We start from the raw sequence: 14,994 nt of genomic DNA on the forward strand, positions 1-14,994 counted from the left end.
AACAATGTTTTCTATTAATTTGGAATTAAGTTTCACTTCGAGTCCTCTATAAATACAAAAGTTTTAATTGGAATATCCTAATGAGATCGACGTTGGCTGTGGAATATTCAATCATTAACCTCTATGTACATTTCGGTTGTGTAAACCAAATAATTTATTTTTATTCGTAGCTTTAATTATTTCATATGAGCAGAATTTAAATTAATTTAGCTCAATTGCATATTTTAAAAATGCAATATGAGAATCCTACATAGCAAATTTCATTAAATAATTTTAATATTGAAGATTCCATGTTATTTTACTAGCAGTTACAGGATTAAAATATCTCAATCATATTGTTTGTAATAAGGGTATTAAAAATGATACAAGCGATGGACTGGCAGGAGAAGGCGACAGGCGACTTTGGTGATATCTTGTATCGGAGACAAAGACCTACTTTGGGTCCTTGCGCCAGCGGAGTAAGTAAGTAAAGAATGCTACTTAGAGTTTTACTCAAATTAATGTGCGATTGTACAAGAAAGTAAATTAAAGCACATGGACCTAAAATTAAATACAACGAGACTGTTTGAATGTAATTTGTGTTTTTAAAAAAACAAACGCTGGTTGTGTTTAATCACAATTATCTATCAATATAACATGAAGGTTCTAAGTATGAAGTATGGGAAAAAAGTCACTGCTACTGTTAAACCTACTCAAAAGAATGTCATAAATATGTCACTGAACAAAACACAAAGTTACAAAGTTATGAAACTCATCAGCAACATTCATTTTTCTTTATTTAATTCTCCAGGAATCGAGAAATAAAAAGGTGTCGAGAATGGCCGAGGCAGTGTTTCTCATTTATTCAACTGAAGCTTATAGGTACACTTCTGACTACATATAGTCAAGTTTACATAGCACATTCATGCGCATATTGAACTTACGAATAACATTTTAAAACATTCCGAGTGTAAGTCGAATATGTGATACAATAGGTTCAGTGGTAAATGACACGCTGTCAATTTACGTAGCAACTGATTGAATTCCAATATTTTAGAATATTTCTGTCATCTGGTAACAAGTTTATTGAACTTAATCAGATTCCTTCAAAGGTATTATGTTTTTTTTAAATTAAAATTTACAATCAACAATGTTAGTACTTTTAGGTAATCACGAACACCAGTGTGAAATATAATTTGGGGACAGACAAGTATTTCGATACCTGCGTTTACCTCATTAAGAGTTTGCAATTAAAACTTTGGAATGAGACGGGCTTTCACCGATACTACGGCAATGTGAAACATTCAGGAAATTAAAATCAAAGTACAACACGAAAATCGAGTATTTTTAAAAAATACATCTATTTTCGTGTATTGTAGTGTAATTTATTATTGAAAGAGAAAATTGTATATTGCGTTCTAATCAAAAGTCGAACTTATTTTAACAATAAACCTAATACTTAATATATATTAGCTAATTTGAAATTTAAATGTATTGTGTTTTGGTACGATAAAATAATTTTTAAGGTGTCCCTTAACTTGTCCCATTAAATACTCGTAACTTCGAGTTTAAGAAAATTTTGACATTAAATTACAAAGTTGCTAGTAATGGCTTCAATTGAAATTTGTTTCAGCATAAATTTTCAAAGGAGTTTCAAACTTCTCGTCTAACTCAAAATTACAGTTTTAAATAATTGCTCAGGAAACACCTTTTTGCACTTATTTTATATCAGAGAGCAGTTCAATAGATTTGTTTATTATTTGTTTGAATTAAATTTATTTAACGTTTTGATTTTCCATAACGTACACAATCGAAGTACATACTTTCTAATCATCTACAATGTTTAATAATAAGTACGTTTCAACGAAATCTTCATTATCATATCTCTACTTGTAAATTTCACGATAATTTTCATTTTCTCCACACCACCAAAGAAACGAACAGTATGCGGAACGTTGTATGGTTTTATAAAGCCCTATGTTTTTGCACCAGGTCATAAATACTGGCACGAACCGATCACATATGGGTTCCTTGTAAACGATTTTACCCTTAACAAAATAAGATTTCTTTTATTGAGAAATATTTCTTTACCCGTGATAAGAAAAACGACATTTAATTCTTAAATAGTACGTTACATATTAATGTTTCATCAAATTCATAAAAAGCAGAAGTTCTTTGTCTTACGATTTGACCGATTATACTGATGACAAAAATCACGACCATCATCAGCTATTGTTAGATGTTCACGACCAAAGAAAGTGGAAAAAGAAATTAGAAACGCAATAACCATATAAAACTAACAAGTTAAATAGAAAAGCAACAATCACGTGCAATTTTCTACCTGGTAACACAACACTAAGTTGATTATCTTGTGTTACAACTTACGTAGTCTGTGAGTTTGTATAAAGTTTCTCCCTTTGTCTATGTGTACTGTAAAGTTAGCCAAGAAAAAAAACTTTTATCATTTATATTACATTACGATTACATTTTATTACCTGAATGACTGTGTGCTTGTCTGTGTCATGTTTTCCTTGAAACATTTTGAATTTTTTTTGGAAAATAGTCATGCTGATAACTAACGCCTGATGAAATTATATAGTTATATTTCTTTTTTCCAGAAAAATGCTTTTAAATATTGCCAGATAAATTCTTAGTTAAACGTTACGTACAAAAATAATACGATCACTTAATGATTTGTTTTAAATCGAATAAATAAAGAGTTAATTGCAAAACACGCGGAAAAACATAATAAAAACAATTCGTATCATCTTTTCTTATTTGTTCTTCGTAAATTCTTATCTTAGTTATAATACCACAGTATACTGTACAAACTTGACTCCCTTAGTAATTGCCAAAATGGAATGTTTGAATAAGCATAATTTATTCATGTATTTGTTTTAACATTATCAAAACTGTTATCATACCACCACACGTCAGTTATCTGTTACTTCATTGCGATAACAATATTTGTTAAGAAGTTGGGTCTTGACCCATTTTAAACTAATTTGAAGCTTAACATGTGGGTGTTAGTGGTTATATTACCTTATCTAAATAATACTCCGAAGTCAAATGCTGTCACATTCGATGGAATTACGTTTACAACGTGAACAGAGCTGCAAAAGGTTATTTTGATCTCGCAGTATACACTGCGCTGTCAGTGGGTCATTGGCGAGGTTATGTTCCAGTCTAGTTTATTTTTAAACTAAAACATTATATTTTTAAAGAGAAACACTACAATTGTGATACGTGGCTGTGAAGATAAATTAAAATTATTTCATTATAAGTATCTATAACCTTGTTTCAGTGATATCAAATACGGAAACTTGTTTGGACCGTGTACACCTGTTTACTTGTTGTTTTATAATGGCGTTATCACTTACAAAATTTCCAAGATTTTCATCTCTTTTATTTAATGTAAACAATTTGAGAGCTTTAAGTACATCAATGCTTAATAATTCTAAAGTGACATTTAATTGGGATGACCCTTTAAATTTAGACGGGCAATTAGAAGAAGATGAAAAAGCTGTTCGTGATACTTTTAAAGATTATTGTAACAAAAGATTAATGCCTAGAATTATTGAAGCAAACAGAAAAGAGTTGTTTGATCGGGAAATATATAAGGAAATGGGTGAACTTGGTGCCCTTGGTTGTACTATTAAGGGTTACGGATGTGCTGGGGTGTCTTATGTTACTTACGGGTTAATAACGAGAGAACTAGACGGTGTAGATTCAGCATACAGATCAGCCATGAGCGTACAAAGCAGTTTAGCCATGGGAGCGATTTATATGTATGGAACGGAGGAGCAAAAAGAAAAGTTTTTACCTAGGATGGCTACTGGGGAATTGGTAGGTTGCTTTGGACTAACTGAACCCGATTTCGGAAGTGATGCAGGAGGTCTTGTGACAAGAGCCAAATATGATTCAAAATCAAAATGCTATATACTCAGTGGTGCTAAGACTTGGATCACAAATTCACCAATAGCAGATGTACTAATAGTTTGGGCGAAAGATGATGAAAACAAAGTAAGAGGTTTTATTGTGGAGCGGTCGCAAGTCAAAAAAGGACTCGATACGCCCCGTATCGACGGTAAATTTTCCTTGCGAGCGTCTGCGACTGGCATGATATTGCTCGACGAAGTGGCTATACCGGAAGAGAATTTATTGCCTAACGTAGTCGGCTTAAAGGGACCTTTCGGATGTCTCAATAACGCTCGGTATGGAATCGCTTGGGGCGCTCTCGGCGCGGCTGAAACATGTTTGCGGATCGCCCGCCAGTACACATTAGATAGAAAGCAATTCGCAAGGCCGCTGGCGTCCAACCAGCTGGTACAAAAGAAGATGGCTGACATGATTACAGAGATAAGTATCGGTTACCAAGCGTGCTTGCGAGTCGGACGTTTGAAAGATAAGGATTTGGCGGCGCCAGAAATGATATCGTTAATTAAAAGAAACAATTGCGGCAAAGCTTTAGAAATTGCTAGAGTTGCTAGAGATATGCTCGGAGGGAATGGTGTGTCGGATGAATATCATATCATACGGCATGTGATGAATTTGGAAGCTGTGAATACTTACGAAGGGACGCATGACATTCATGCTCTCATTTTGGGCAGAGCCATTACTGGAATTCCAGCATTTGCTTAAATGCATTTATGATATCCCCACTTTATAAATATTGGATAACATTGTAAAATATTGTAAAAATTATATGTATAATAAATTGGTTAGCTTATTAAATATATTCGTGTTATAATATCATTCTTAACCCTCTCAATCTTTTAATTGAAATATCTCTCTCTCGCTAACAATAAGTATTAAAATATTATTTATATTGACAAAAAAACTAATACATAAAAATAAATGTTACAGATGTTTTGACTTGAAATAATATTTTTATTCCATGAATGCCAAAAGAAAAGTTTTGATTGGAGGCGCCGGGTATCGATCCCGGTACCTCTCGCATGCTAAGCGAGCGCTCTACCATCTGAGCTACGCCCCCGATATTGTGCTTGCTGAATTTTTTCATTAAATCTTGTTAAAATATTGCGAGAAAGTATTCATTTAAGTTTGAATAAAATATTTGTAATAAATTTAAATCTAAATAAAAAACATGGACTAATTTTAATCGTTATAAAAAGGCAATATAAAAATAAATGATCTATGGTTAGATGAGACATAATCGTATTCACGACCTTCAAATTGCATGTCAGATTTATTCAGATTAAAATAAGATTATTTTGAAGGTCTTGATTACTGCTAACCTTAGTGAAGTTATCTTATTTATATCTTTATTAGTTATTTTTTTCTTGAAGATAAAACAATAATATAAATATTCTTATTGTGAACCCATCTTAATAAAAACAAAGTTATACACACTACGACGTAAAGTTATACGTACTAACGTACATATATTTTTGGATTTAACGACTATTTTAGAGATTCAAAAAACAATGCAATAATTAATTTAATTCACTGTTATTTTTTTAAGTCCTTCTTTTATATTTAAGCATATTTTCAATGGTAAATTCGGTTGTATTTTAATAATGAAACTCAATAAACAAGACCGTGATGTACGAAGGTCTTCTCAGAGATAATAAACTACAAGATCCGAGCGGTTCCTCTTTAATGAAGTACTCTTTATATTTTTCCTTAATCCGGGCAAAAGCAATGCTTTTGAAATATTATAATTTGAATTTGACCTTTCCCTTTTAAGTTTTTCGTAAAATATTTCATTTCATAAGGTCGAAATAAATTACTACCAACCGTTGGTAATTACTAAGCATTATTTTTGTGAAATTATTGCAAATATTTTAGTATTTTAGCTTTACTGAGTATTTTGCGTCAAAACTTTTATAGCGTCAATTTAATTAGAACCTCTCAGGACCGTTTGACATTTAGTGCGATTGTTAGTTTCATGAAAATTTAACTGGTGTTTATGACGTACATTTAGACCATATATTATATCAACGTTTTACGTTTCTATGTCTATATGTATATCTGATATTTAATTACTTTAATTAGTTTTATTTTTACTGTTTTAAACCTAAACATATTCTAACAAGAAATAAATACGGCAATATTTTCATATTTGTATCATTGCTGTGATAATTTTATCAGGATCTGTTACGTTGACATTATATTATGAAGAATAGAGAAGAAAATTTTCAGTTAAATTATAAAATATGTGGTTTTCTATTTCTGAGTTACATTATGCAGAGATCATGCTATGTCGACATTATTATACTTTCCAACACGGTTTCCAACAAATGAAAAATATCATTAGACTTTCTAACTTTTGTAACAAGAAATATGTCGGAATACAAGCATAAAATACATTCTTTGCTTTTTTTGACATTGTAATGGAAGTTTTACATTATGTCAAAAAAGTAGAACGAACGGATTTTATTTCTGTGTATTTTATATCATACTAGCTGCCACCCGCGAACCCGTGCGCTTGAGATTAAAAAAAGGATCCTAAAGGATTTATTCGGCAATAATTCAAAATTTTCTCATCTTTTTAAACCTTCCCTAGACCTCCACGATCATTACAGGACCTAGATAAGATAAATCCGTTCAGCCGTTCTCGAGTTTTAGCGAGACTAAGGAACAGCAATTGATTTATATATAGATAGATTAATAAAAAATGCATTGTGTGTTTAAAATAAAAGTTAATTATTAATATTATTTTTATTCAACCAAGAACGAACCACGTATTATAAAGTATACATTTCTTGCGATTATTTGGGTCACTGAGTGTGGTTTGCAATGAGTTTCCTCTGCCAAAACATTTATAAAAAAATAATTGCCATCTCTTTCATAACTTCTAGAAAATGTGAGATAACAATATGTTTTAGTATTGAAATATCTGCAATGGAAATGGAAGTTTATACAGCTTTGGATCTGTATTTATTTCCGAGTATCCAACTAATTGTACAGCGAGAGGCGTGAAACTGGAACGTTTGTCAACAAAATATAACCGCTCTCATTAAGCACGTATTAAACACTGTCAATACATTTATGAACTAATTTCAACTGAGATACAATTCAGTTCGCTAATTAACTTTATGTTCAGCAAATATTTGTCAGTATTAAGACACATTTTGGTTTTTATAAATCGCTAGCTGTCGCCTGCGATTCCGTCCGCGTGTTTGTCTAAAAAAAAATTAGGGGTGGACTACCCTTAACATTTAGGGGGATGAAAAATAAATGTTGGCCGATTCTCAGACCTACTCAATATGCTCACAAAATTTCATGAGAATCGGACAAAAAGTCTTAATTTGTAGCCTATGTGTTCTTCCAGACTATGATGCACATCTGTACCAAATTTCATCGAGATCCCTTTAGTTGTTCTGGATATACCTTCAAACAAACATCCATCCATCCAAACATTCGCATTTACATTATTAGTAAGAAATAAGATTTCATCACAACAAATACAATAATATCTATAGTCAACTAACTTTATGGTGGAAATGTTAATAATCTACATTCATCCCATAATATGAAATATAATACGTTATTAGGTATGATTCCGTCTCTGTCATTCTTTTTGAAAAAAACTATGTGAAAGAGATCAGAGAAAAAGTGTGTAAAGAGATCTTCAGCAGTGAAAACCTACGGCAATGCTTATTGTTTTAATACCATGTTTATAAGGACTGATATGCCTAAAACCATATTTGGATTGCCGAATTCAAAATATTTAGTATGTATATGTACATAGCTTTTAAATTATCACATACAAGGTTTTTCTTTATAGATGGAACAACTAAAATTATTTTTCCATCATTAGAATGATGTGTTTCCGGAAGCAATCTAGGCTACATTAATCTGCAATATTAAAATTTATCCAAGCGAATCCAGGAACAAACAACTAGTATTAATTGCACAGATAGATGAGAAATAATAAATTATAGTTCGATGTTTTATTCTAACAGCGATAATATTATATGTTAACGTGTAACATATTACCTATTATAAGCTTGTAATACTTAATAGTTAAAATAAAATAAAATTTTAAGTAATAAATTTTATATAACCTTAATTCGATTAAAATTTTCACTTAAAATCTTATTAAAATGAAGAGCATTTGTTTCAAAAGAATTGCAAGAGATAATACCGAACATAAAGTCTAACTGTTCCTTTTTAATAAAGCCTTTTTCTTGAAAACCAAGAAAGGCACAGCTTTTGTAAAAATATTTCATTCCGCCACTTTTCATTGTCCATATAAAATAAGTAAAGGAAGCAAGTTTTTTGTCATAATTTCTTTACTTTATTGTAATTAGGTTTAGGAAAAGTTATCTGATATTATTATGTTCTATTTTGTCATATTATTGTTATAACAAAACATAATTAAACAGATATAAATATACATCTTACTAATATTGAAAATGCGAGTGTGTGGATGGATGGATGGACGTTTGTTTGAAGGTATCCCCAGGATTGTTGCATAGATCTCGCTGAAATTCGGCATAGATGAAAAACATAGTCTGGAAGAACACAAGGCTAGTTCCGTTTTTTTCTTACCTCGCGGACAGAGTCGCGGGGGAAAGCTAGTAGAACTATAAATCAAACTAAATTTTATATAAATATAAGTCAATTTCTATTACATCTACAATTTTATCAACGTTCCTGATAAATATTCAACTTGTGTGAGCTGAATTTCAGCATTGAAAATTTGTGAACAGAATGGAAGAAACCAAATTTTCTCGTAATTAACAGTTGCAGCATCGGGACCATAAACACCAAACACAATTTCAGGAAAAATATCGTAAAATGAAGCGAATTTTTCGATCACGTCCATTTTTAACATTGTGAAAGAATTAAGACCAAATAAAGAGTAGCTAAAAGTTGTGCTGAAGTGAACTGTCGTCTTTTATAACGAGAATAAATCTAAAATTCTAAATCGATATTTAACTAGATGTAAATAACTAAAGCCGTCACCTTAAATATTGGATTTCTTTTTTTAACCTACGTTAATAGATTAAATAAACATGGTATTAAAAAAATAAAAAATCATAAGATAAGATAAAGCTTTCGCTTTTAGTATTCATTCTCTAATCAACATTTGGGTACAAGAGAAATTAAATTAATTAGGCACATGTTTTCCAACGCGTCCAAGTTATAAAACCTTTTTCAAAATTCTCATTACTATAAATCAGCTCGTATCGAATGTTACCATTCACCGCAAAGCCATTCTGTAAGACATATTACATTTCGTTAATGAAATTTACGCGTTACGGGTTTTCCTTTTTGTAAAATATACTTTTTAAAAACCTTTCAGGCACAATTCACGTAACCGCAACCGTTATTAAATACATTGATCAATATTTTAACTTCTGTTTTTTTATTATCTTTGAGATAATTTTTTAAATATTTTTTTTAATTAAATGCCGACTGGAAATGAACTAAAGCGAATTGAAGTCTTAAGCTTTGGTTTGGTAACTTTGGATATAACGAAAAGCGCTCTAAATACGTTAGAATTAAAGCTTAAAAATAAGTAATACGTATTTTTTTTAACAGAAGGGGGTAAACGAGCAGCGGCTACACCGAGGTGTTCAACGACGACCATGGACGTATGACTATATTACGGCAAAATTGAGGGGAATAAAAAGCAGGTCAATAAGAAACTTAAAAATTTACTTTAGACCCACGTCATCGAACTTCTGTAACAGAAATTGTTCAACAAACGTACAAACATAAAATACATTCCTTCGTTCTCTATATTTGACGTTGTAATGAAAGTTTTCATATTTTGATTATAAAAGTGGAACAGTCGTATAGTATATTTTGCTTAAGTAAAATTTCATTCGAGATACCAAATTTGTTTTATAAAATTAGAAAGTTTGTAGATTTTTAGCAGATCTAATGAAAATAATTAATACTTGAATATGAATCTACATTTGCAAAATACAAATAAAAATCTTAATAATCCTACATCATACAATATTATAAATGTGAAAGCTAAGATGGATGGATTGATCCATTTTCAGAATTACTTAACGGATTTCGCTAAAATTTGGGATGTACGTAGAAAATAGTCTGAAAGAACACATGGGCTACTAATTGAGCTTTTTAATACCTTGCGTACAAAGTCGTTGGTAACACCTAGTGTGATTTATAAAATTAATGCGTTGAAAACGGAAAAATCGATAACTAAGTCAAGCGTGTAAATACGCAACCAAGGAGAGTGCATAATAAACGCGTTGCGAACTATTGTTTCATCGATTCTATTGTTTTCCGTGAGACGTATGAGCTTGCCGCAATATCGAAGTATCTTCGCTAAATCCACCTTAGGAAATAGTTGTTGAAACGTAATACGTATTTCTCCAATATATTGCGATGTTCCAGATAGTTTAATGCAGAACTCAAACAGCTTGAAGCAAGGAATTTAATACGGTAAGGATAATAATATAATAACATTCTAACGTCATGTATAAATTCTCTAACGATGACCTACGGTTGCATCTTGTAAAATTTGAACACTAATTTTAATTCCATTGAAATTTTAATCAAAGCATATGAAATTAGAAACTTTGTAATAATCCTTTTAACCTGTTTTTCTTTTTGAAAATTATTAAAGGCCCCATTATCATTAAAACTTTGTAAAGGTATAAAGCCTATAAAAAGTTGTAATTATTACGAGTGGAACGCGTGTGCTAATGGCGGTAGTTAATGAGTTTGGCAGTCGTTAAAGTTTAAAACAAATAATTTGCCTATCCCTTGCACTTCGTACTCAATTTGTATTAATCTTGTGTTAGGAAGAAAATCGGACACTGTGCCGGTGTATCGGCGCAACACTAACTTTATTAAAATTTCAACGTTTATGTCCCCTCACTAATTAATCTGACATTTGATTTGGTTACCAAAGCGCGACATTTTGTGCTAAAGGATTCTAACTAATAATGTATAAAAATTGATAGTGTGTGTAATTACTTTTATCTCGAAAGAACTTAAGGCTCTACAAATTTATATAAATATATTAGATATATAATTAGATGAATTGGAGAAAATAAGGCCTACCTTTTAAATATATATTATAATTTATAATTAAGAATTAGTTATTATTTGGGTAACAAAATATTTAAAATTGTTCTAATTAAAACTAATTCTACTCTAAAATTAAAAAAGTATACAACAATGCTACGAAAAGAGAAAAGCTGCGGAAAATTTGTTCGTAACTTTTTCATTACTGCGGTTGTCGACCTATTTTATCACTTTTCCATTTTTAGCAATTCACTAAAATCCGCTTTTGTAATTTTCATATTTTAGTATTTTTCGTTATTATTCTTAACCTTATATGGAAATATGTAAAAATGTTTATCATTTGTATAAATTATTACAATCTTTTGACCATGGCCTAGTCACCCCTAACTTAGGGTAGGCTCCGAGCCCCTCAGTGGGGATATATAGGATAACTGAGGATGATGATGATGACGATGACTATAATCTTTTCAGAGTAAGTTCAAGCAGAATAAGTTTGTTGATTTATTCTAATATGTAACATATAACTTTAATACAAATCTATATATCTTAAATAGTCATCTTACTAATATAAATGCGAATGTTTGGATGGATGGACGGATGTTTGTTTAAAGGTATTTCTAGAACGGCAGTATGAATCACGCTGAAATTTGCCATAGATGTAGAACATAGTCTGGAAGAACACATATGCTAAATACTTATTAAGTTTTATTTAATACCGCGCGGACGGAGTCGCGGGCTACTGACAGTAGACAGTAAGTGACTTTGCCAGACAGTGGAATATGTAAATATAATTAACATTTCTTTTGAATTCAAATGTACACTTTACATATTTAAAAGAATAAAACTACACATTCATAATACCAGGAATTGAAAAGGCGAGCCTCTGCTTTGAAATAGATTAAAATATCTACGTCGGTAACATTATAAACAATTCGATCAAGTTACCGTGTTGTTGCAAATGGAATTGTCATGTTGTTTGAGAATTAGTTCCACGCATTTGATCAACCAGAATTTGTAATGTTAAATTAATATATTCACGCTTGTAAATTTGTTTAGTGTTAATAACTAATGATAGTTACAAATACAACCCTTACCGTTGATTTCTGAGACCAACATTTTTGTATAAAATATCTCGTCATCCCTGTTATTACCCAAAGGTAATGTAAAGGAGACCAAAGTCTCTTTTGTTTTGACAGAAGAGCGACTCGGAAACCCACGGTAGGTCTTTTCAAGAAAATTGAGGGATACAGACGATTGAGCAATAATAGTCGTTCTTTTTTTTAAATGTGACTTACGAAATTATGATAAAATGAAAATATGTAGGTCTATTTTAAACTGATTTCGTACAACTTAAATGGTCCACTGTGTATAGTTATTGTCATATTTACTTTTAGATATTTCTTGAATTTATCGTGTAATATATTGCACGCGACACAAATGGTATTTTATTATTCAGAAAATGTCGCAAGCTATCAGGTATGCTGTAAATTTTTCATAAAGCAGAGACATGTACGCGACCTATCTCAAATCTGACTTTTTGCGGGAATAGAAAAAGCTAAACATCACGGCACGACAAATTAAATAAATAAAGCACTTTGGAGGAATTAATTTTTAATTGCCATTTCGGATTTAATTTGATGTTTAAACGATAGCTGTTGCCCGCGACACCGTCCGTGTGGATTAAAAAAGAAACTTAATTAGTAGTGTATTTGTTCTTCCAGAGTATGTTCTATAATACATTGGCAAATTTCATTGACATGACCTATAGATATCTTCTTACAAACAACAATAGACTATATTTAAAAAAAATATGTTTATTGAATATCAAACTGAATTTAATATTATTGTATTGTATTGTTTAGGTTTAATACCATGTTTGATCTGATTTGGTGTTTCGATGGTATATTAATTGAACGTGGCTACAGATAATTCAAACAAATTTAGGTTAACATTGTAATTTCTATCCAGTTTATAATGAAATAACGTGGACTATTTGCTCGCGAAATCTACTAAACGCAATTAATTTTTTTTTTTACAATAGCATTACCAATTTAAAAATTATGCTTTATCATCCAAGCATTATTGTATATATTTTATCTTAAAATGGACAGCAAACATTTGAATATTTTTCCAATGATAAAAGGACAATAGTAGTTTTGAGTAAATAGTATTTTGACTTGGGATTGAAAAGGTACCGACTATCCGGTCCCTTTTGAACCCTTGTCTCTGTAGCTCGTTACATCGACCGCTGAACCAGGAACCTCGTGTGTGCAACTAGACGGTAATAAATCGAAACAAACTTTATGGCTTTGGATTGTTAAAGGAGAAAACAAAATAGAAACGACGTATGCTCACAACTTTCGACTTTTCAGGATTATCTTGCTAACCTTCTGTTAATCTTATGGGAGAATGCATGAACTAATATTTTTTTTATAAGTAAATGAAGGTAGCAGGAATTCCATAATCAGCTAACTATACGTCTCCACTGAGGAGCTCCGAGCCTATCCTAAGTTAGGGGTGACTAGGCCATAGGCAACCACGCTGGCCCAATGCGGGTTGCTTGACTTCACACATATCTTTGAATTTTCTTCGCAGATACGTACAGGTTGCATCACGAGGTTTTCCTTCATCGTGAGAACGTCGGATTATAAGTGTACATATGTAAATCGAAATTCGAAAACACATTGGTACAAGGCGGGATTCGAACCCAGGACCTGCAGATTACAAGTCAACCCTTAACTCCAGAGTTACCGACGCTCTTCCAGGAAGTTGCGAGGTCTAAAAGAAAGATCTAATGTCTTAGGTAAAAATGTTTACTATTACTTAAAAATCAAACGTCGCTTGATTATCGTATTTTAAGTATAAATTTACTTACCCGGATAAATTAAAATGAAAAATTTGGATGTTTACCTCAATTTTTTACCGCTAAGCTACGACAGAAAACAAATTGCGGCATTAAAATTATGACGGGAACCGTAACAGAGATAGCTTTGGCAAGATTCACAATGGAAAATTTTAATTAAAACGAGCGGCGTGTAAGTTCATTAATTTCTGCTATAAATCATTACAAACGTTGGCTATACTAACAGCGTTGTATACCTAACATTACATTGTTCATAATAATTATGACGAGTGATCTATACAAAACATATCGATATCTCTGTTAATCCAAGGTGATTGAGAGGGAAGCGAATAGTTTTATGTACATATGTTTCATCAGTGGAAACTCACGCAAATGTTTAGAAACCAATATCGCAGTGTCAACGTAACAAAACATCAAAAGCGACGTGAGAAAAGCGTACGAGAGCTAAGGCGACAGATTTTAATGAAAGATTGGGTTTTTCAATTACGTGGATTTTCGTTAAAAGCTTCTCGCTTAAATTATGAAAGCACCTTTTAGTCATATTCTATACATACATAGATGATGTGTAAGCATTTCAGATGTTTTATCTTTAATAATAATAAAAAAAATCCTACAAATTATAATACAACGTGTGAACATTGAGTGACTAGTCGCTTACCCTACTCGTAAAGATTCATTTCTTTTCTTGAAATATTTCAGTTTTTTATTACCTTTTTGTGGCGTTAATTAAATGTAGACTTTAAAATTGAGCTTATATTTTAAAAAAGTTGTAATACGGCAGGAAACAAATTGCGCGTTTTTAAATTATGACAGAGGCCGTTAGAGAAATAGCTTGGCCAAGTTTTACAATGAGAATTTTTTAATTAAGCCGGCCTCCGTACAAAGGTTGTCTAGATTTAGCGATATTAAAGAAAACGTTTTAATTGACTTATTTAATTACATAAAATTATATTAAGATTAATTTTTAATTTACTTTTCGTTATCCTTTTATAAAAACTGAAGCAAATATTTCTGAATTCCTCAGCGTACATCAATATGTAAACAATTCAATTATTAATTTATGTTCTATACATTTAGACTTAAACTACGACTCAACTTCAGGCTTAAATATTGTGTTATGTATATTGTTTGAATGATTAAGAATTGAGGTTTTTTATGATATTACTTGGTGT

At 31.3% G+C, this 14,994-nt stretch overlaps 1 protein-coding gene and 1 non-coding gene across 2 annotated transcripts; one reads left to right on the forward strand and one right to left on the reverse strand.

Moving 5' to 3' along the window:
• Window positions 1-3,113: 3,113 nt before the first annotated feature.
• On the forward strand, window positions 3,114-4,714 carry LOC106115930 (glutaryl-CoA dehydrogenase, mitochondrial). Its single transcript, XM_013309580.1, has one exon. The coding sequence runs from the start codon at window positions 3,343-3,345 to the stop codon at window positions 4,618-4,620; it is 1,278 nt and encodes a 425-aa protein (XP_013165034.1). The 5' UTR covers window positions 3,114-3,342; the 3' UTR covers window positions 4,621-4,714.
• A 188-nt stretch (window positions 4,715-4,902) lies between these two features.
• Window positions 4,903-4,975, reverse strand: TRNAA-AGC (transfer RNA alanine (anticodon AGC)). The gene has a single exon. It is a non-coding gene; the product is annotated as a tRNA-Ala (tRNA).
• Window positions 4,976-14,994: the final 10,019 nt, after the last annotated feature.

Source organism: Papilio xuthus, unplaced genomic scaffold (genome assembly GCF_000836235.2).
Source record: "Papilio xuthus unplaced genomic scaffold, Pxut_1.1 DF827777.1, whole genome shotgun sequence".
Classification (NCBI taxonomy): domain Eukaryota; kingdom Metazoa; phylum Arthropoda; class Insecta; order Lepidoptera; family Papilionidae; genus Papilio; species Papilio xuthus.